The 22,509-nt window shown below is 34.6% G+C and overlaps 1 protein-coding gene across 2 annotated transcripts in view; it reads left to right on the top strand.

Moving 5' to 3' along the window:
- LOC123542874 (uncharacterized) overlaps positions 1–22,509 on the top strand; it is a 70,668-nt gene that overhangs the window by 28,869 nt on the left and 19,290 nt on the right. For both annotated transcript variants that reach the window (XM_053531434.1, XM_053531433.1), the window contains exons 2-3: positions 18,131–18,199; positions 19,972–20,035. In XM_053531434.1, coding sequence (XP_053387409.1) covers positions 18,131–18,199; positions 19,972–20,035 — 133 coding nt within the window. The remainder of the gene's footprint in view (positions 1–18,130; positions 18,200–19,971; positions 20,036–22,509) is intronic.

Below are 22,509 nucleotides of genomic sequence, written 5' to 3'. Positions count from 1 at the left end.
GTTTTTCCCTACGGTCAATTATAAAAAAAGTTACAATATAAGTTATTTATAGTAACAACTAAGGGAAGTTAATCTTAAAAAAAAAAAAAAAAAAAAAAAAAAAAATACAAAATTGTTTTTTTAAGTCCACACAGAAATCCTTACCAGGTAGAGATTGGTCAAAATACACCTCAAAATTGGATGTAACATGCATGTTGTACTACAGAAAAGTGGTCTCGATTTTTCCCTACGTCTAGTAATGAAAAAGTTACAATATAAGCTATTTATAGTAACAACAAAGGGAAGTAATTCTAAAGAAGGGAACTGCGCAAGACACTTCGTCTCATGATGGTGTATAATTGTGCCAAGTTACATCAAAATCCCTCTATGCATGAAGAAGATATGCTCCGGACAAAGTTTTCATTCTTGTATCCTTTGACCTCTAAGTGTGACCTTGACCTTAGACCAAGGGACCTGGGTCTTGCGCAAGACACTCCGTCTCATGATGGTGAACAATTGTGCCAACTTTCATCAAAATCCCTCCATGCATGTAGAAGATATGCTAACCCTAACCCTAACCTAACCCTAACCCTATTTTTAGTAACAATGACCTTGACCTTGATCCCAGAAACCCCAAAATCAATCCCAAGCTACAACTTTATATAAGTTTTCTATACACCAAGTTTCATCATGATAGCTCATTCCTAAGTTAAGTTATTGACCGGAAACCCTTTTTCTATTTTAAGTAACAGTGACCTTGACCTTGACCCCAGAAACCCCAAAATCAATCCCAGCCTTCGTCTTGATATAAGCTACATACTTACCAAGTTTTATTCAAATATCTTTACCGAAACAAAAGTTATTGACCGGAAACACCAGTTTGACGCCGCCGCCGCCGCCGCCGCCACCGCCGCCGCCCGCCCGCCCGACCGACCTCTACCCCAATCTAATAACTCAGGTTTTCGTTGAAAACCTGGTTAACCAGCACCATTGACAACACATTCTTTGCATACATTTGAAGATATAAACCAGCACCATTGACAACACATTCTTTGCATACATTTGAAGATATAAACCAGCACCATTGACAACACATTCTTTGCATACATTTAAAGATATAAACCAGCACCATTGACTACACATTCTTTGCATACATTTGAAGATATAAACACAGTATCTTCTGCATGCACCTTTCGAATTTTAGAATTTCTTGTAAAGTGAATTACACAAAATGCTATTTTCCAATTCCGTTCAAATGTTAATGGAAGCTTTAATTGTACTTTAAAACTATAAGGTTTATTATTCTTGAAAAAGTCGTTACTTTCTATATCTCTAATGTACATATTACGTTCCATATAACTGTTATACATTGTACTTTTATGCTACCTGCTTCAATCCAATTATTAAATGAGTTTTGAAACCATTCACATAGCACGAAATACCAGCTTTTCTTTTTAACATTTAAACATTTTGAATTATGATGTGCAAAATCTAGCATTGTGTTAGAAAATGAATTAGATCAGATGCTGATTAAAATTAATAAAAGAAGATTTATTAATAACATATATAGGGAAAAATCAAGTGTTGAGATAATTATTCCGCCAAAATATATCAACTTCTCGCCCTCCGGCCAAGACGGCGCTAAATGTTTTACTGAGCTACCTGACCATACATACTATTATGATAATAAATTTTCTTAAACTATGTATTGACACCTATAAATTCTATTATTTATTCTATTAAGTTGATGGTATAAATGCCAAACCACTATTGAGCTGAAGAAAGGTCACGCGCGTTAAGCAAATATTTTCCCTTACAAATTGCAGACTAACAATTATTGCTACCCGTGTTTAGATTGCTACTCGCGTTTTAACAGGTCATCTAATATTATCAGTATACGCATTAGTTAAGGATAACTTAACGTAGTCAAACAGTAAAAGCGGGTTTATATTTAAGAAATGATGATAAAAAATCATCAATGTATCACTATTTTTTTCCAAATAATTTTGAGGGACATAAGATCCACAACAGCTTGGCTGTTTAAGCCTGTTACTTGTTCTTACGAAGTTTTATTGATTTATATCTCACTTTGTTTGAACAGTGTTATCGTGATAAAATGTAGGGTAAATATTCTTAATTGTACAGCATAAAAAAAACAACAGAAACAAAACAAAACCATGTGAGTGATCTCATGAATGATGATGAACATGCTGTCGACTTTTATAACTTTTCTCTGAACGCTTTGCAGGTATGGGCAAAATATCTTTAAGAGTCATTCAATGTGTAAAAATAACCAGTGGCTTTAAAATTTATAACAAAGTATCAAGTAAACACAGGACTTTGTTTAGACAGAAAAAATGATAACGCACTCACCATACAATGAATTTATTAAGGTACTCTGTGACTTAATTGGTACTTGTCGAAACACCAAAAGTACCGTCCTACCTTATTGTAACTGATTCATGAAGTTTAGACATCCAGTCTATAATTTTAAAAGTATTTGATATGAAGATGAGATAGCAGTTTCATTAAGTCAATGTGTCTATTAAACTGGAGAAATAGTAAATAGTTTCAGACTCAAGATTTTTAATGTACAGTTTTGAATTTCGTTGTTCTTTCTAAACCTTTAAAATTCTTTCATTTGATATTCAACCTTTGTATAATTATAGTGAAAACAGTTTAAGAATCTAAAAACAGCCCAAGCTCTATTGACTCAATAAAATTGCGCACTTGGTAAATAAACAATAGTGAGCTACCATTGCTATTTACCATAATTTATATATAAAAAAATATATATACTTTAGTTTACTAGCAATAAAGTACCGTAAACCATGTTACAACGCACAGGTTTTACAACTTTTTACAAAAATATGGCATAATATCAGTTTCTAGTATTTATACTGAAAACTGTTTTAATTTCAACTACGATATCTATCTATATATATATAAAGTCTAAGCACTGAGGGCACACAAATCATACCATCTATACCATCTATCATAAACAAATTGCAAGTAGCTAATATTGCTCTTATTTTTCGTTTCGTTAAGAGCCGCTACACCTGCAGTCAAACAATATTTCTAGTAGTACTCCCATACAATATGCTCTTAAATTACTTTTAAGAGCATATTGAAAATATGGCACTGTACTGCAAACAGTGTACCATTCAGGCATCACTTTCTGCAAATTTTACAATAAATTTGATGGCCTATAAAAACAGTTAATACACATACCAGTACTGGGCCTAAATATATGGCTTAAGCACAAATCTTCACCATAGGTTACCTACTGGATGTAATTTTCCTCCTGCAGCCTTATTTTACTGAGTAGAGCTATAGTTTCTTTATAATAAATATAAACTTTAAAAAAATTTAAATACTCACAAACTAGCTGCCACAACCATGATTCTTATATCCAACGCCATACACTTTAAATCCATTTCAAGAATATATAGTAATAATATTATTTCACAGTGACAACTACACAGAATATGTGGCACTTATCAAGAATCTTACTTCTGCGTTTTTCCTTACACATTTTGAAACAAATTTCTTCTAGATAGCTTGTATCATAAAGTTCTTCTTAAACAACATAGTTCTAGTAAAATTACTTTAATCATTTATCTTCTTATTTCCCCACGTGTAATCCCGTTATGAACAAAATGGTTATCCCGTTATGAATAAATGGTCAAGCAAGCACATGTGTCTACCATCAGTTACACTTTACCGACACGCTTTTCTTTTCTGAATGACATAATCTGACCTATTTTTAACCTGTAACCCGTCTTAATTTGCTATAAATAGAATTTATAGATTCCTTAATTCGATAAAATTAATGTAATTGTGAGTGTGTGTTGTCCTCATTGATTTGCGTGACTATATGTAATGTTTTCTTTAAATTCTTGTATTTGTCTCATGTTTTTGTATGTATACAGACTGAGAATTTGTTGAATAAACTTGGAAACTTGGAAATGATAATGTACATGTATATGTATCTTGCATTTAATTAGATTTAAGAAGCTTGGAAGACAAGAAATGAGAGACAGTTACCGAGTCTTTCGTTTCTAAGCTATCCGGAAAAAAACATGTCAAACATAGTCTGCAGCGTTTGCTGTCAGTATTTGAGTCAATATATTTTTTTGCAACATTTGTGACCTTATTGTTGTGAAAATAAAGAACCGCTGTAACAGGCCAATGATTCATACAACATGTTCATATGGGACCCTTCTGCTCAAAATGCACGTAGATGACCCTTAATTGACAGTATTTAGTGCAACAGTCAATTTCAAAATAGACCAAGCACCATGGAATTCCTTGATGTAACAATTTTTTATTTGAATTTTGTAGTTTAAAAACAATGTCAAAATATAATGTAAACGAATCTGAAACTTCAATTAGGGTCTGAAATTACACTAAATATATATTTTTGGAAAAAATGATATTGTGTTTTTCGTTTTTGGGTTGTACAAATTGCGCCAGATATAATTACCAGAGCAGAATGTTATTATGTTTCTATTACACAGCTATATACATAATGCAATGATGTCTTTCATTCTGCGTCATAGTTTGACTTTTGTCTACTGCTTAATGCATAAATGTTCGCTGTTCATTATAGGACAATAAAAATTAATTGAAACAAGAGACATGTTACGTCAAGGAAACTGATGTTACACCAAGGAGTGATTTTGTTACAGTAAGGAAAATCAACATATTTGATATGATTGAACATTTTAATAAACTATAAAAGATTAATTAAAGCAAATAAAAACAATTCTATACTACTCAAAATACACAACAACTGAATATTGTCTTAACAGTATCCATAAAATAAACATGTGTCAGCATTTTAGGTCTGCCTGTTACATGAAAGAAACTTTTGTGTTACAGCAAGGAAATCTAGTTAATTTATTTCAAGATTTTGGACCTAATCATGACTTGTACTTAAACTTTATGTTTTGCTGAGCTTAACTGTGCTATGGATCGAAAACAAATGTATTGAACTGAGTCCTTACGTTCGTTTGAGTCACTCTTGGTGTGTGTGTTACATCTAGGAATTACCTATGTTACAGAATGGAAATATTTCAGGAATAAAACGTTTCATACATATTTTTCTTTAAGAAAAAAGATAAATAAAAATTTGGTATCTATGTTCTGAAAGAAGATGAAAAATAATTGAATAGAGTTTAAGAAATAAATAGCAAGTTAAACTGTAAATATGGATGATTTCCATTATGAAAATATTGATATTGATCAACAGTGTGAAAAATAGATAATCCATAATTTGTCATCAAGTTTGTATTTGTTTTTGTTTTTTTGTGTCCAGGAATGCTTACACAGCCGACAAAATTTATGACATTGTGCAGATGATACCAACTCTGGTCTTTCAATTCTTTTGGCCAACAGAAAGAGTTTTCACTGATTCTACCGTTTCGACGCATACACTCTACAAATACACTGGATAAACATGTCTCTGTTACAAGACCGACATAGGCTTTCCATAAAAAATTACAATAACATGTTTTCCGACATAATACTCAATAGGTACACTGACATGTTTATCTTTTACTTCATATATCTTCTCAAAGCTTGCGTCACCTTTTATATTTTCATCACTTTTCTCAGTCCTATAAGCTGTCTGGCTTTCGTCTACATTCTCAACAACGGTGTCACTCTTACGAACTGTCTCACTATCATCTACATCACTGTATACCTCCTCACATGTCCCCTCACTCCTGCCACCTGTCTCGCTTTGGCCTGCATCACTGCATACTTCCTCACCAATCCTCTTACTATTTACAAACTGTCTCACTACTACCTACATCACTGCATATCTTCTCACCAACCCCACTACTCCTACAATCTGTCTCACTACCACCTACATCACTGCATACCTTCTCACCAACCCCACTACTCTTACAAACTGTCCCACTACCACCTACATCACTGCATACCTTCTTACCAACCCCACTACTCCTACAAACAGCCTAACTACCACCTACATCGCGCCATACCTTCTAACCAACCCCACTACTCCTACAATCTGTCTCGCTGTTACCTGCATCACTGCATACCTTCTCACCAACCTCACTACTCTTACAAACTGTCTAACTACCACCTACATCACTGCATACCTTCTAACCAACCCCACTACTCCTACAATCTGTCTCGCTGTTACCTGCATCACTGCATACTTTCTCACCAACCCCACTACTACAAACTCACTCACTACCACCTGCATCACTGCATACCTTCTCACCAACCTCACTACTCTTACAAACTGTCTCACTACCATCTACATCACTGCATACCTTCTCACCAAACCCACTACTATTACAAACTGTCTCACTACCACCTACATCACTGCATACCTTCTCACCAACCCCACTACTCCTACAATCTGTCTCGCTGTTACTTGCATCACTGCATACCTTCTCACCAACCCAACTACTTTCACAAACTGTCTCACTACCACCTACATCACTGCATACCTTCTCACCAACCCCACTACTCTTACAAACTGTCTCACTACCACCTGCATCACTGCATACCTTTTCACCAACCCAACTACTTCTACAAACTGTCTCACTACCACCTACATCACTGCATACCTTCTCACCAACCCCACTACTCTTACAAACTGTCTCACTACCACCTACATCACTACATACCTTCTCACCAACCCCACTACTACAAACTGTCTCGCTGTTACCTGCATCACTGCATACCTTCTCACCAACCTCCACTACTCCTACAATCTGTCTCGCTGTTACTTACATCACTGCATACTTTCTCACCAAACCCACTACTCTTACAAACTGTCTCACTACCACCTACATCACTGCATACCTTCTCACCAACCCCACTACTCCTACAAACTGTCTCGCTATCACCTACATCACTGCATACCTTCTCATTAACCCCACTGCTCTTACAATATGTCTCGCTGTTACCTGCATTACTGCATACCTTCTCACTAACCCTACTACTCCTACAATCTGTCTCGCTGTTACTTTACTCAACGCCTTCCTTCTCACCAACACCCTATCTCCTGCAACCTCCCTCACTATCGCCTTCATGCATATGTTCGTTCTTTGTACATTCATTATGCTCTACAGCTTCTTGCAATATAATTATATTCATATTCAGTCACAACCAACTTTTTCAACGTATATTCATTTCTATTAGCTTCTTCTTTATTTAACTTTTCAATGTTTGTCATATTATATACATATATAGTAACGTCATTTGTAGCTTCCTGATCAACAGTATATCTTGCATAATATATATATTCTTGTCAGCCTATTTACATGTATAAATGACCAAAGACAAAAAATACTGCAATTAAATCTAAAACACACTTTTCAATATCTAATTTTTTTTATTTTTTTTTTTTTTTTTTTTTTTTTTTTATGTAACGATGAGGTCAAAATTCAGGATCTACCTTGCACAATGGGAAATATATCTATTTACTCTTTTGCCAAATGCAAGTGTTTAACTCCAGCAAGTATTGCAGTTACATCAAGACTTCATTATACCGCAGGTACATCACATCTTTCAGGTTTTAAATATATACATTCCATCATGTAACAAAAACTTTCCTTGATGTAACAATTCTTAACTATAACAGTTTCTTTTTCGCTTAATGACAAAAAATATCTTCTTTTTCCAGAATTTGAATAACCAGTGCAAAAACATGTTCAAGTAGTTGTAAAGCCCCCCATTCTGTTGCAGTAACAGAACCTATTTTCAGTATTTTTTGCCTTTTATTTCCTTGACATAACAATATCCGCTACTTGATGTAACAATTTAGTCAATAACTGATATTTTTATTTAGTACTACTACACAAATGTATGTGTAAGCGCTCTAGCTCTGATAGACATATATTTATCTACAAGTGTTTACACACAAGAGTCAATGAAATTAAAAAATAAAAGTTCTGCGCAGTAATATCATGAGTTAATTTCCTTCATGTAGCAAAATCACTCCTTGCTGTAACGACTTTCGCTGTTATATCAAGGATTGTTACATCAAGGATATATTCCACTTTAAGTGACCTTTACATTACACAGACTATGCACGTGTGTTCAAATTTAAAGTGAAACCTTTTCACATCCACACAACATATTTGATGTGCAATACATAACAACATTACTGTAAATGTTAAATAAATCATGATAATTACATCAAGGAAGTATTAGAATTATACGCAGTTACCGGGATACTATAATATTTCAATATTTTTATCGCATCAAACACATGCTGGTGTAGTTGGCTGTCATATTTGTTTTGAGGCTGATCTTTAAATACGAGGTGCTAACCCATCTTTTACTAAGGGAACTAACCTTATGTTTAAGGATTTAAGCAAACTGTTACATCACTGAACTGACTTTAGGGTACAAAGAATATGAAACAAATAACGTATTAAATCCAAAGATATTTTATGTTTTTATAGTTTACATTGTGAAAAAATGAAACTGAATTTCATTCCAGCTGAAACATAAACTCGATATTTTACAATTTGTCCGACAGACAGTGTCATATTTAAAAAAAAATAATAATTTAGGGACAATGGAAAGATGCTATTGCTGACACTTCTATCAATTTTACTGAATATTTCCTTCTACTTAGGGTAAATATGTTTAATGAAAAATGCACAATTCAATATTGTCCATACCACACAAAAGAAAAATTCCTGTTGTCTACGCGAAGTTAAACATAATTTCACCGGGACAGGATTTTGTTACAAAAACATATAACCTTAGGACGGCCAGCACATATTTATGCAATCTCGCCAGGCATATGTATGTTTTTGACAACACAGAAAATGACGTCACTCCACCTTCATCTATTTCTGGAAGTAAATAAAATGAAAGTAGAAATGCTAAACTTGAAAACGAAAGCCGCATTTTGATTCGTAGATAGTCAGGGGTCACGCGCAGGGGTCACCCGGTCTAAATGTATGCGCGTGGACTTCTTCTTTTTTTTTTTTTTTTTTTTTTTTTGCTATTGGGGAGCCAATTTTCAGCATTTTATTACGAATTGAAATTACCTGGGCTTTAGTACAGCATGTCAGCTTTTAATCTATGAAAAATTATTTGAGCTCTGGATAAACACAAATCCCACAGGGGTCCGTAACGGACCAAGGGTACATAGATAATTTTGGAACTTCATCAAATCGCTCAAAATGTCATTTTTGATGTTGTCTGAGAGTGTCAGTGTATGCCTCAGATGTAAGATATAACTGTATTTGAGAGCTGCAGACCTAGACATTTCAGAAATATTTTCAAAATAAGTCTCGTGTAATAAATGTTGTTTCTACGGAAGCGTGAAAGGGTCATCAGATGCTAATACGTTTTAGTACGTTAAGGCTGCGGAAAGGATATTGACTCATTTACACGAATCAACCGATTGTTTCTAATGTTAATTTTGTACTTAACTATTTATTTTATCAAATGAGAAATCACTCGATCGTTGTTTTCACGTAATCCTAAGTGTATTATGTTAAGATACTTAGTCTATAGGAGTTTATCTCTAACTTATTTGTTTTGTTTAAAAAGCATTAACAACTGGAAGAAGGAAATTAACATTTTTTGTTGTATTTTAAGTCTTAATCCAAAACAAAAAAGTCACATTTTGATAACGAGCACTATTTCTTAACGAAATTCGAGTCTTATATTCTCCCCCACAGGTGTTATTTGATAAATAGATATTATGATAGAGGCAAAATAGTCGTCTTCAATAGATAAATTTTATAACTATTCTGGTCGTATCTGTCGCCACCTGTCTAAAAAAATGTAACATGAGCATAAAAAATAAAATTTATATGGGTATTGTGATTATTTACAATAAAACTGTTTGCGTAACTGTAGGGTATTTGAAGATAGCTATCAACTATTATGTGAGAACGTATCCTATCATTTTACACCTACAAACCATCAGCGCCATCTATCATACTGGCTTAATGTTGTAATATCATTCTTCACCATCTTTCGGGTTAAATCGGTCATTATATACACGAATTTAGCATTGTCACGGTAACCCACCCATAAATTCAGAAAATTCTTTTTGCAAAGACTTACAGGATGTAATTATTTAAGATCAAGATAAAAATTACATGTAACGACAATAGTTATTTGAGCTACCTATACCGTTTAAGTAACAAGCATGAACGCCCAATTTGGACTGACCCAAAAAAATCCCATCCTGTCAATATATGGATTTTTTATCAAATGTTAATTGTGTCGGTGACATCCGAAAGACGTGCGGAGGTCAGGACTGTCATATCGGAAAGTTGTCAATCGGTGTTATGAGATCTGTGGAATTTTCACACTCCAACGAAATCTTAATCTTTAAATGGTTACTAAGTTTATTTGCATTATGAAAGTATAAGTAATATGTGATATTTGATTCGAAAAATATCCTTTTTAGAAAAAAATCTTAATTCTGAATGTAATAGTAACATACCACTTCTGTACAAAAAAAAATCAATAATAAGTCTTAGAAATAAGTAACAAGAGGGTCATGATGACCCTGGATCGCTCTCCTGAGTAGTATGAGCTGCATGTTTCAAATGTCAAACTGATGCTAAAATATGGTCACTGAAAGTCAGATTGAAAACCAGTGTGCAAAACTGTATATGTCATCCAAATTTCAAGGCTGTATCTTGGAAACCAAGACAGTAGGTCAGTAGGTCAAGGTCACAGTCAAGTGACCCCCCTATTTGGGGTCATAAGGTAATTATAATTAAACAGTCTAGAAAATATGATCATATCATCTTTTAAGTATTTTTCCTATATAACTCATATAACAAGTGACCCCCGGGGCGGTGCCTCTTTTCACCCTATTGGCATAATTTGAACAATCTTGTAAAAAAACCACTTTACAATGCTACATACCAAATATCAAAGGCCTAGGCCTTAAACTTTCAGACAAGAAGATTTTTAAAGCTTTTTCCTGTAGAAGTCTATGTAAAAATTGGGATCCCCGGTGCGGAGCCTCTTTTCGCCCCAGGGTAATAAGTTGAAAAATCTTGGCGGAGGACCACAAAACAGTGTTACATACCAAACATCAAAGGCCTAGGTCTTGTGGTTTCATACAAGAATATTTTAAAGATTTTTCCTATATAAGTCTATGTAAAACTCGCGCCCCCCCCCCCCTCCCTCCCCACCCACTCTCCGGGGCGGGGTCTCTTTTCACCCAAAGGGCATAATTTGAAAAAAATTCATAGAGGACCACTAGATGATGTAACGTGCCAAATATCGAGGCTCTACGCCTTGCGGTTTTGGACAAGATGATTTTTTAAGCTGTTCCTTTTCTAAATCTTGTGAAGAAGAAGATTTTTTTAGAACACGACCCACGACCCACGGCGGACGACTTTTTACTAGATCTTCAAGAGCGAATTCAAATTTAGACTGACAATCAGTATTGAATAGTCACTTGAAAATAGTCATTAATAGAACATTTAATTTTAAGCATGATATTAAGAAGTAAATGACAAATAATAATAATGAAATTGGTTTGTAAACATGGGGCCAGGTCTTTATCCATTTTTTGTTAAGGATAACATTGTATAATAGCCATATTTCATATCTTGTAACTGGACGGTAATATTTAAATGAAATTTGATCGCATTAAATACATTCAAAATTCAAAACTTTTCACCGGGAGATTTTTCAAATTTTATCATTTTTTGGGGAGATAATCGGTATTGAGGTTTACATTGATGCCTATGGGAAATATACAATTTCTTTGATTATGAGAATTTGAACTTGAGTTTCGAGAAAATTTTGCGGTAGAAAGCTGCATTATATGATTATGATACAAATATCGAAAAGAAATATAAAATTCCCCGTAGGGAAAAGGAGAAAAGCATCTTTTTCTAGTTTTCAGGGGAGATAACTCATGAAAAACTGAAATTATCAGTGGAGGTAATCTTATAGAAATTTCTGAGAACTGCTGTCACTATATAACTTGTCAATATGCACCTTATTTCTATCGTTTGATATTTTTAAAGCTAACATTATCAAGTTGTATGTACGCATTTGGTGAAATTGAGGCCTATTACACCATGTTACCCTTAAATAACATAGTGTACTTACTTAGACATATGTGGAAAATAAAAAAAAAATCAGTGTTCAATTAGGCAAAATATAAAGAAATTAATTATTTTCAGCATATTTGCTATTTGCAATCACATTTCAATAAATGAATTAGGTATAAACGTGATATCAGAAGTCAAATGATGATACAACTTTGCATAAAACGGTGTAATTAGTGTTTAAAATGACACAATTCTATCTAACCTGCTTAAAAGGAAGTACTTTATTATTATTTTTTTCACTATATACTATTTAAATATTGGAAAGATTTTTTCCAATATCCATAAAACTGCCATAGATATTTGTATAAAAAGTTATAACAATTCAGCTAAAAATACACAAACAAATAAACCCTCCTATCCTCTTTGAAATGTATTACGGAAACTGCAGATATATGTGCAGAATTAAGAAGTTGCAAGGTTTCAGAATATACAAAATATACAGGAATTCATCAGATTTTTTCTAATTGTACAAACATTTTTACAACTGAAACAGGCTTTAATTGGCTATTAAAAGACTAATGATGATGATTCTTTGCTTATAAGAAGTGTAATTAGTGGTTTATATAACTGTTGTATTCTATTTAATCTGTTGTAATAAGGGAGTTACACATCTTAGAAAATGCATCAGAATCTGCCAATTTTCCGACACTTTTTAAGGGCACTGACCTCCAGATTGCATGACAACAAAAAGAAAGAGAACATGTTTAGATAACACCAAATTATTTCTATATTTCTCAGGAAGGCTTTGAAACTTAGTTACTGATAGATTGTATGTGTTTGAAACATATGAGAATTAGTTGTTTTCAGTATTTTGAAAAGTGTTTGTACATGTAACAAGGTACCAGAGGTAAACTGCCTTAATTATAAAGCTTTATATTTAATGGTCATAAAGTACAAATTCCTCCGTGGTGTATTGGACAACAAGGTAGGAAAGTTCTTATTTACAAGGCGGTCCGAGTTAGTTTCAAGACTAGTCCATACTTTTTTTTTTTTTTTTTTTTTTTTTTTGCGCTTTACAGATAGTTGGAAAACTAAAACTCATGTTATGACCAGACTTTTATTTTACACGAAGATTATTGTAGCCCAAATCTGCAGACCCTTAAAGAACCCTAATATTGATGCATCTTTAACATAAAAGAAGTGTACCGTAAAAGCAGAAATTTTCGCGAGGGTTTAATTTTCGCTATATTCGCGAAGCCCTACATCTCGGGAAAATTAATCCTCGCGTAAATATTTACCATTAGTATAATTCTGATTCAAGTATGATACAACTTTTACAATTTCGCGAATATTTAACCTCGCAAACATGCTGAAAATTTCAAATTCGCGAAATTTTGAGTCATCGAAAATATGTGCTTTTACAATACTTAGCGGTTTACATAAACGTTGTCTCTGTCTCAAATTGAAATATTTTAGTGTCTTTTACCTATTTACACAGCATTTTGTCTTCGTTTACAGATACAACCATAGATTATTGCTCCAAATTATCATTTTCAATTCCGCCTGCTAAATTTACACAAACAAATCTTAAAAGACGATGAAGTAATTGTCCAGAATCAGAAAGTAATAATGGTTTAAAAGGACAAGAAAAGAAATTCATCAGATTTGATCATCTGCACAAATATAATAGTATCATAAAAACATTACAACAAACCAGTCCTTAAATGGCTTAATATTTCAAATTGAATTTTGAACTCTTCTTTATTCAATTTAAAAAAGACATTGATAAATTTATAATAATTATAATAATAAAGACTAAAACCGTGCTGTATGGCAATCAGAACTTTTCGTTCACATCTCCAAAGCTTTGGAACCCCCTTACTGTCAAGCTGGCTGCTTTCAAAAGCCTGCTAAAACCAACTTCTTTGTACCTTTTTTTTTACAATGACTAATACATGTTTTCTTTTCATGTTACAGCGTAGAACAGCATTTTATCTAGGGTCACTTAAATATTTTCAAATATGTATAATATGTTTGCCATTTTATTCTTATATTTTTCACATTTATGATCTTTGTAAATGTGAAAATGCAGTTTTCTTTGTGTTGAATGTGTAATTCTTTGTATTGTTAACAATGAATTCTGTTAAGCACCTGCATGAAAAGAGTGCTATATACATGTGGTATAATAATAATTATAATTATCATATACATATATAATATTAACATAGCACCCTGCGTTCATTTTCTACGCTTATATTTTGGTTTTCATCAATTTGAACTTCAATTATACCTCATAGGTATAGTTTAGTCTTGCAATGTATTTTGGTTGACGTATAAGGTAATCTGTTGAATTATAGGCTATGCATTTATATTTTTTTCAAAGTATCAATTTATATCGAGTGTGTATGAAACTAGCTGTAATGCTATTTGTCCTCAATATTACTGGTTTAAATTAATTGTAACCACAGTTATTATTTACTAGCCTATGGCTGAAACACAGATATGACTTTTATTTTTTCATAGTATGAAAAAATAAAAGTCATATCTGTGTTTCAGCCATTTCTAATCAGCTTTTCAGTGGAATCATACATAGTCTAAGTTAACAGAACTGACTGAAACTTAAAAATTATCTTTGTTTCGAAAACCATAATTAACACAATCAAATTCATCCAGTGTTTTTGATTATGAATGTAGTTTCAGCAGTCTTCATATACTTGACTTGTACTGTTATAGACTGAAATATTTGTAAATTTATAGATAATATATAAAATTTATACAAATCGCTGTAAATATATATTGCCTTTTAATTATCATTGATTTGTACATTGTACAGTAACCCGGGCCTGGATTCTCTATATTTGTATGCGACACTACGAGAAGTGTTCAATTTATTATGAAACAGTTTTAAACACAGCTTAATTATTTACTCGCATACGATTTATTGCAACAGATGCTCAATCTGGGATCCATGACAATAGGTAATCATTCTGCACCATCTAGGCCAGCTTTCTAAAGTCCGGTTTATGCACGACTGCTCAAGTTTGTTCCATTCGTCTTTAAGAGCCTTTTAAAGACCAGTCATGGTATAGATCTTACGTTTTTGTAGCCTACGTTTCAGTATGCCCCAACTACCAAAGTCCATGGGAGCTGCATCTGGGCTTTTTGGCATCCATTCTGCAGGAGTTATATAATTTACTTTGTGTTAGTTGAGAAAATCAATGGTCGTTTTAGCAGTGTGACTAGAAGCCGAGTCTTGATGGAACACCATATCATTCTCTCTTCCAGGAAAAAGGCGCGGAACATCTTTTTTCAGAAATGGCTTTAGAACCTTGCCTATGTAATACTTTGCATTGTCTTTCACCCCTTTAATGATAAAAATCAAAGATGTCTTGCCGTAGAAACTAACACCGGCCCAAACCATAAACCCAGGTGCAAATGCATCTCGTTTTACGAACTTCAGTTTGTTTAGGTCTGTCTCATTAGAATGAAAGTAGCAAACACGACGTTGACCATAACTACCGCCCATATAGAACATAGCCTCGTCAGTGGTGACCACGTTTTTCCATTTTCCACAGTTAAGATGGAGATATAGACGCCATGATTGATCACATCGTTTCAGAATCTGGGCCTCACTAAGCCTATGAACACGGCATTTTTTCCCCTGAGTTTGGCTTTTATAATTCTGGCTATAATTCTATTAACAGTGCCTAGAGACACTCCACACTTAGCTGCCATTTCTCTTTGTGTGGGTGGATTCACCATTTTAATCATATTACGGAATTTCCTTACGACGTCAGCAGTAGCAGCTGTACAACGGTTGGTAAAAGTTCCACTTTTACCTGTTTTGCATACGTTATTTCGAATAACACCCTTACCATGTTGAATGCGATGCACAGTATGTCCAATCTGTTTTACTTGTTTCACAATGTTTCTGTAGGACATTTGTTTTGCTTCAAAAGCCCTAAAAAATTGCCCTCAACTAATTCATTTATTTTTGGTCTAACCATATTGAATTTTGAATTCAAATATGTTGAGTATGTGTGCGATTACACTACTTTACATGAATCAACCACTTTACACAAGGTTTTGTAAGCTGAAAGATCTTATAGGTGTGTTTTGATAGTGTTTCGTAATAAATTGAACACCTCTTGTGTTTTTTAATCCCCCGCCACAAGTTGTGGGGGGTTATAGGAATGGTCTCCGTCCGTCCGTCCTTCTGTCCTTCCGTCCGTCTGTCCGTAACACTTTCGTGTCGGCTCCATATCTCCTAAACCCCTTGAAGGATTTTTATGAAACTTGGGTCAAATGATCACCTCATCAAGACGATGTGCAGAACCTATGAGTCAGCCTTGTCAGCACAAGGTCAAGGTCACAACTCAAGGTCAAACGTTTGAGCCTTCCATTTTGTGTCCGCTCTATATCTCCTAAACCCCTTGAAGGAATTTTATAAAACTTGGGTCAAATGATCACCTCATCAAGATGATGTGCAGAACCCATGAGTCAGCCATGTCAGCTCAAGGTCAAGGTCACAACTTAGGGTGAAAGGTTTGAGCCTTCCATTTTGTGTCTGCTCTATATCTCCTAAGCCCCTTGAAGGATTTTCATCAAACCTGGGTCAAATGATCACCTCATCAAGGCAACGTGCAGAACTTATAAGTCAGCCATGCTGGTTCAAGGTCAAGGTCACAACTGAAGGTCAAAAGTTTGAGCCTTCCATTTTGTGTCTGCTCTGTATCTCCTAATTCCCTTGAAGGATTAATATGAAACTTAGGTCAAATGATCACCTCATGAAGGCGATGTGCAGAACTCATGAATCAGCCATGCTGACTCAAGGTCAAGGTCAAAACTCAAGGTCAAAGGTTTTAGCCTTTCATTTCGTGTCCGCTCTATATCTCCTAAACCCCTTGAAGGAATTTTATAAAACTTTGGTCAAATGATCACCTCACCAAAACAATGTGCAGAACTTATGAGTCAGCCATGCCGGCTCGAGGTCAAGGTCACAACTTAGGGTGAAAGGTTTGAGCCTTCCATTTTGTGTCCGCTCTGTATCTTCTAAACCCCTTGAAGGATTTTCATCAAACTTGGGTCAAATGATCACCGCATCAAGAACTCATGAGTCAGCCATGTCAACTCAAGGTCAAGGTCACAACTCAAGGTCAAAGGCTTGAGCTCTGTATCTCCTAAACCCCTTGAAGGATTTTCATGAAACTTGAGTCAAATGATCACCTCATCAAGACGTTGCGCAGAATTCATGAGTCAGCCATGTCAGTTCAAGGTCAAGTTCACAGCTAAAGGTCAAAGGTTTACCCTTTCACTATCCATAGCATTGGCGGGGGATTTAGCTGTCTTTCAGACTGCCTTGTTATCAATGAGAAGGTACGAATCGAATGAGTCACTTAAGTATTCAAGTTTCTTTCTTTAAAGTAGTTGACCCCAAGGGTATATCTGGAAAAATCTAACAGGGCATACGTTCTTTTAAGTCTAATGTTGAGACATGAATCATTCAACTGATATAAAAGTTTCAGCCCTTTGCTCGCAAAATCATCTCAAAATTTTCCAGTGCCTTGACCGGGATTCGAACCCCGGACCTATGGATTGTAAAGATTGTTAAGATCGTTTTGTTTCCTCAAATATATATACATATAAAAACATTCTAGTAAACTTTGTCAGTCGGCAAGGTAGCCCACCTCCGGTTTGAAATTTGAGAACAATACTTTGAAACTAGAAATATATACTAGGTGTTTCATCTGTTTAAAAGACAATCACAGGCTTAATGTGATAATAAACGTTTACAAAAAGTTTATAATGATTTATCAGTTCGGATTAAATGATGACTTTTAGTAACATAAAACGTATCAATACATTAAGCACATTCAAAAGTCCTTTTTTAATTCTTTTGGTATCAATAGATTAGTCATTTTAAGCGAATAACATATGTTACAAGCAGATAGGATTTTAAGATAACTGTTTTAATTAATCTTATTAGGTTTTATTTAAAACAAAACATTTTACAGACATTTTATCCATTTATATTATAACTAGTTAATTTTTGTTCAATAAAATGTTATTTCAAATATAAGTAAATTACAAGTTGGCAAGTATTTCTCTTTCAGACATTCATTCTGATATTCGTGCTGAGTGACATACATGCCATATGCAGGAAACGTTGCCGTGAAAATAAGGTTAGTGGAAATGAATTTACATAAAGTTGGAAATTAGATACTTATTGTCATGGTGATATAGGGCTTCAATTGATTAATAACCTTCAGCAAAATCTAAACAAATGGCAACGCTGTTAGCAGAAATAAATACATTGTGTTTAAGAAAATGCAATGTTTTTAATTCAGTTAAAAATTATTCAGACATTTTTGGATAAAAAGTAGCTCGTTACCGATTTATGGTCAAGCACGATATTGTTATAAACGTGCGCCCAGTTAACTGTTTTTTTTCATTAAGTGGAAGCACGTGCAGTTTATATTTTGATCTGAATCTTTTAATGTACAAATGAGCCGTGCCATGTGAAAACCAACATAGTGGCTTTGCGACCAGCATGGATCCAGACCAGCCTGCGCATCCGCGCAGTCTGGTCAGGATCCATGCTGTTCGCTAACGGTTTCTCTAATTGCAGTAGGCTTTAAAAGCGACCAGCATGGATCCTGACCAGACTGCGCGGATGCGCAGGCTGGTCTGGATCCATGCTGGTCGCAAACCCACTATGTTGGTTTTCTCATGGCACGGCTCAAATCAAAAAGCCATTACCTAAATTAAAGTGACATATGTTATGTGTAGCTGATTTTGAACTGAACTGAACTGAACAAAAAAGCTATTTTCCACAAGAATTAGAGAAATATATAACATATAAAGTTCGGACGGCTATCAAAACAAAGAACCGCCAAAGGTAGTCAAATACTCGCGGCTAGACAAAATGCCCTACACGGGACCAAAGGACCATAAAGAAGTTAACTGAAAACAAGACAGATAATCGCTCGCTTAAATGTTTTAGCACTCCTTTCAACAAAATAACCGTGCGTTGGAATCAGCTAACCATCAAACAGCAAAGAATATTGAAGTTTTTCCATATTCTTCTTCTTCGTTCGCAGTTTTTCCATAAGAAAGGTTCTTAACTGTTAGCAAATGTAATGCAATCAATAGTTACCAGGACCCGTTGAAGTCTTTACAATAAAGCAAAAGACGTGAAAACGAAATAAGTTTAAGAAATACATCACTGTAGCTAAACAGTTTTGAAATGGGATCATAATACTATTAGAAAAAAACTATTGAGGTTATATAAGCATATTCACTATTTGAGCCGTGCCATGAGAAAATCAACATAGTGGGTTTGCGACCAGCATGGATCCAGACCAGCCTGCGCATCCGCGCAGTCTGGTCAGGATCCATGCTGTTCGCTTTTAAAGCCTACTGCAATTAGAGAAACCGTAAGCGAACAGCATGGATCCTGACCAGACTGCGCGGATGCGCAGGCTGGTCTGGATCCATGCTGGTCGCAAACCCACTATGTTGATTTTCTCATGGCACGGCTCATTTGACTAGGGCTGTAAAATGTCCGCGAATGTGTTTTGAATCGGACGTTGAAATACGACTTGAGTGTTGTTGTTATTGTCTTTTTCATTTGTGTTACAAACAATAAATTTATCGTAGGATAATCATATATATTAAAAAGCTCAGCAGATTGTTATTGAAAATTCTCCAGCAAAGTTTATAGTTAAAAAAAACTTATCCAATCAGAGTTTCTCTAACGCGTTTATGAAGGCATTTAATCTAACAGAGTTTTATAACCAGAAAAATAACACACAATACGGCACAATTTACTACCTTAAGAAAGGCAAAAATATCAGAAATGCAGAAATAAAGCGAAATCAAGACAAGATGTTTTTCTAGGGTTGAATTATATTTCTCTTGCTGTGATACAAACACACAGTCTATCTATCTTCAGCCATGTGGAGATGGATATGTTTGCAAAGAAGATAAAGCCAAAGCAAAGAGATGCTATTATAATAGTAAGTTCATTTTAAAGACATATGTTTTTAAAAAAGAACGTGACCCATCTAAATATCAGGTTTAGTTTATACTAACTTATTTTAGCTCGGTTGTGATGAAAGCTTCAAGCTAATTGGAACCACTTTCGAGCACACTTTCTAGAAAAACCAGTACTAGTGTCATATAAAAAGTCAGAGCCCAGTCAGGCTCGAACCCACGACCCCTTGACTGAGCTGCCGACATCTTATCCACTAGCCAACCACGTTAACCAAATTTTAAAGATTACATTTTCCCCCAGCCGTATGATTCATATTGATACATTCTTATATTAAGAGGAACGCCGTGTTTCAAATAAAATGGCTACAACATAGCTCTAAACGAGTCATATAATGCATATTTATAAAATAAAACAATGTCAGTCCGTATGTGTTTCAGTTTATGAAGCTGCATACAACTGTATACAGGCAGTACATGCAATGATGCATTGTAGAATGACTCATCAGTTGTGGGCTTCGTCCTTGGTCTTATTCATTTTATTTTTATCTCCTTAGCACTATGTGTGGCAGGAATGACTTTTTCTAGCCTTATCTTACACATATATCCTAATATATACTGTTTAAAACAACAATTTGCAGGCGGTATTCTGAACCTTGTAATAGTCTTAATATTACTGAAACACTGTTAAGTTAAATAAGCTTGTGCACTTTCAAATGTAATTTTGCTTATAACTTTATTATAGATATTAGTGCATTTTGCTAATTACAGTATTCGTTCTACTTAAATTTCTACAACCTTATTTTGGGTAATATGTTTACACTATCATGTACTTGCTATATTTATGATATTGAAATCACTCAGGTGTAACTTTAGCATACAGTCATGTAAGGGTTGATACAAATGTTTACATAAGCTTGACCATTCTTTATGTATTGTTAATGCTACAGGTAATAATTTCACTTTTATGAATTTATTGAACACTCCATGTGTACTGTAATTTTTCTGCATGGGTTTTTCATGCGTTTTATCAATGCTAGGGTATATAAGCCCTGATTTTGGCAGTCTCTGTGCTAGTGTTCACAGACTCTCGACAGGTAACTTCTACCTTTAGTCAGAGCCTAGCCATTTCCCCACTTACTGTCTTTGGGTATATTTTTCCTTTTGGACCGGGATCTAAATTTAAAGACAAAATTATTTAAAATTACGTTAGCTTTGTTAGGTATAGGATTTTAATTTCTGTAGGCTGTAATTATGGCTTAGTTGTTTTGAACATTGTGAACTGAAAATGTATAAACTGTTACTGATGTATTTTGTCTATGATGTAAACGAGCCATGTGATAATAATAAAATACATCTTGAACCCGGTAAACCGCTTTTGTGTTCCTTGTAGTTTAGTGAATTTCAAAATCTAACAGAGTAACCTGGGCATAGTGGTAAATACTGCTACATTTTGGGGGCTCGTCCTCTCTGTCTGATTAAAACTCAAATATCAAAAGTTTAGTATGGCTACACCACGAAGGTCACATAAGTGGTGGATACCTGTTGAAAGTAAAAAGAAAACTGTTTCTTTTCAACGTGAAAATACACCTGATGACTCTTTCATGCAATTGCCAAATAAATTAGCCAGCAAAGGTCAATATATGGTGTCTACAGCTAATTATCCATTGAAGGCTGACAGTGGAATTCATAATTTTAGTACACCTCTACACTCAACAATAAGTGAGACAGACAACACAAAGCCACATGTACACAGTTCCCCAATGCATTCAAGCATAGGTCATGATGACACGTACACATTTGATAATACAGACTCTATTGAAAGGGCACGGTATTTATCTCCAAAGAGAACACATACCCCACAAGAAAGTAAAGAAGCATCACAAACTTCATTAATACAAGGCAGTCAAAGCTCTACTTCTCAGTTAGGAAATAACCCGGATACTGGCGCCGCGTATAATAACCGGGGTTTAGTCATGCAAAGTGAGGTGTACTCACAAAATACTTATAATGCCCAATACCAGGGTCAAAATTTAATTGACTTAAGTTTTGAGGAGTTCAAAGGTTCACTGACAGGGCCTACAGTGCTACAGAAACCACTTGATAATAGGGAGACAGGGTACCAGGGGCCTACTAAAAGTTACTATAATACAGGAAAGGCCGCACAAACGGGCCTACAAGTAAATAGGCAGGGACCAACTCAAGATGGTTTGAAATTAGAGAGTCAGGGATTAAACCAGTCTAATCTACAATTAAATAGTCAGGGACAATCTCAAAATGGTTTAAGTTTAAACAATCAGGGGCCATCTCAAAACAATTATGATTCTAATCAAATACCAGCCCAACACACTTTAAGCAATTATGCTTCAACATATGACGAGTCATTGACTAAGCAGAAGTCATCTCAAACGCCACATGCTTATGACATTGGTACACGACCAAAATATTTTGACAACACAGTTTTAACTGGTCAAAACAATTTTACACATGGGCAAAATTC

The sequence above is a fragment of the Mercenaria mercenaria genome, chromosome 19 (assembly GCF_021730395.1).
Source record: "Mercenaria mercenaria strain notata chromosome 19, MADL_Memer_1, whole genome shotgun sequence".
Taxonomy (NCBI): domain Eukaryota; kingdom Metazoa; phylum Mollusca; class Bivalvia; order Venerida; family Veneridae; genus Mercenaria; species Mercenaria mercenaria.
The sequence above is the reverse complement of the archived record's forward strand: the minus strand, read 5'-3'. Positions and strand labels throughout refer to the sequence as shown.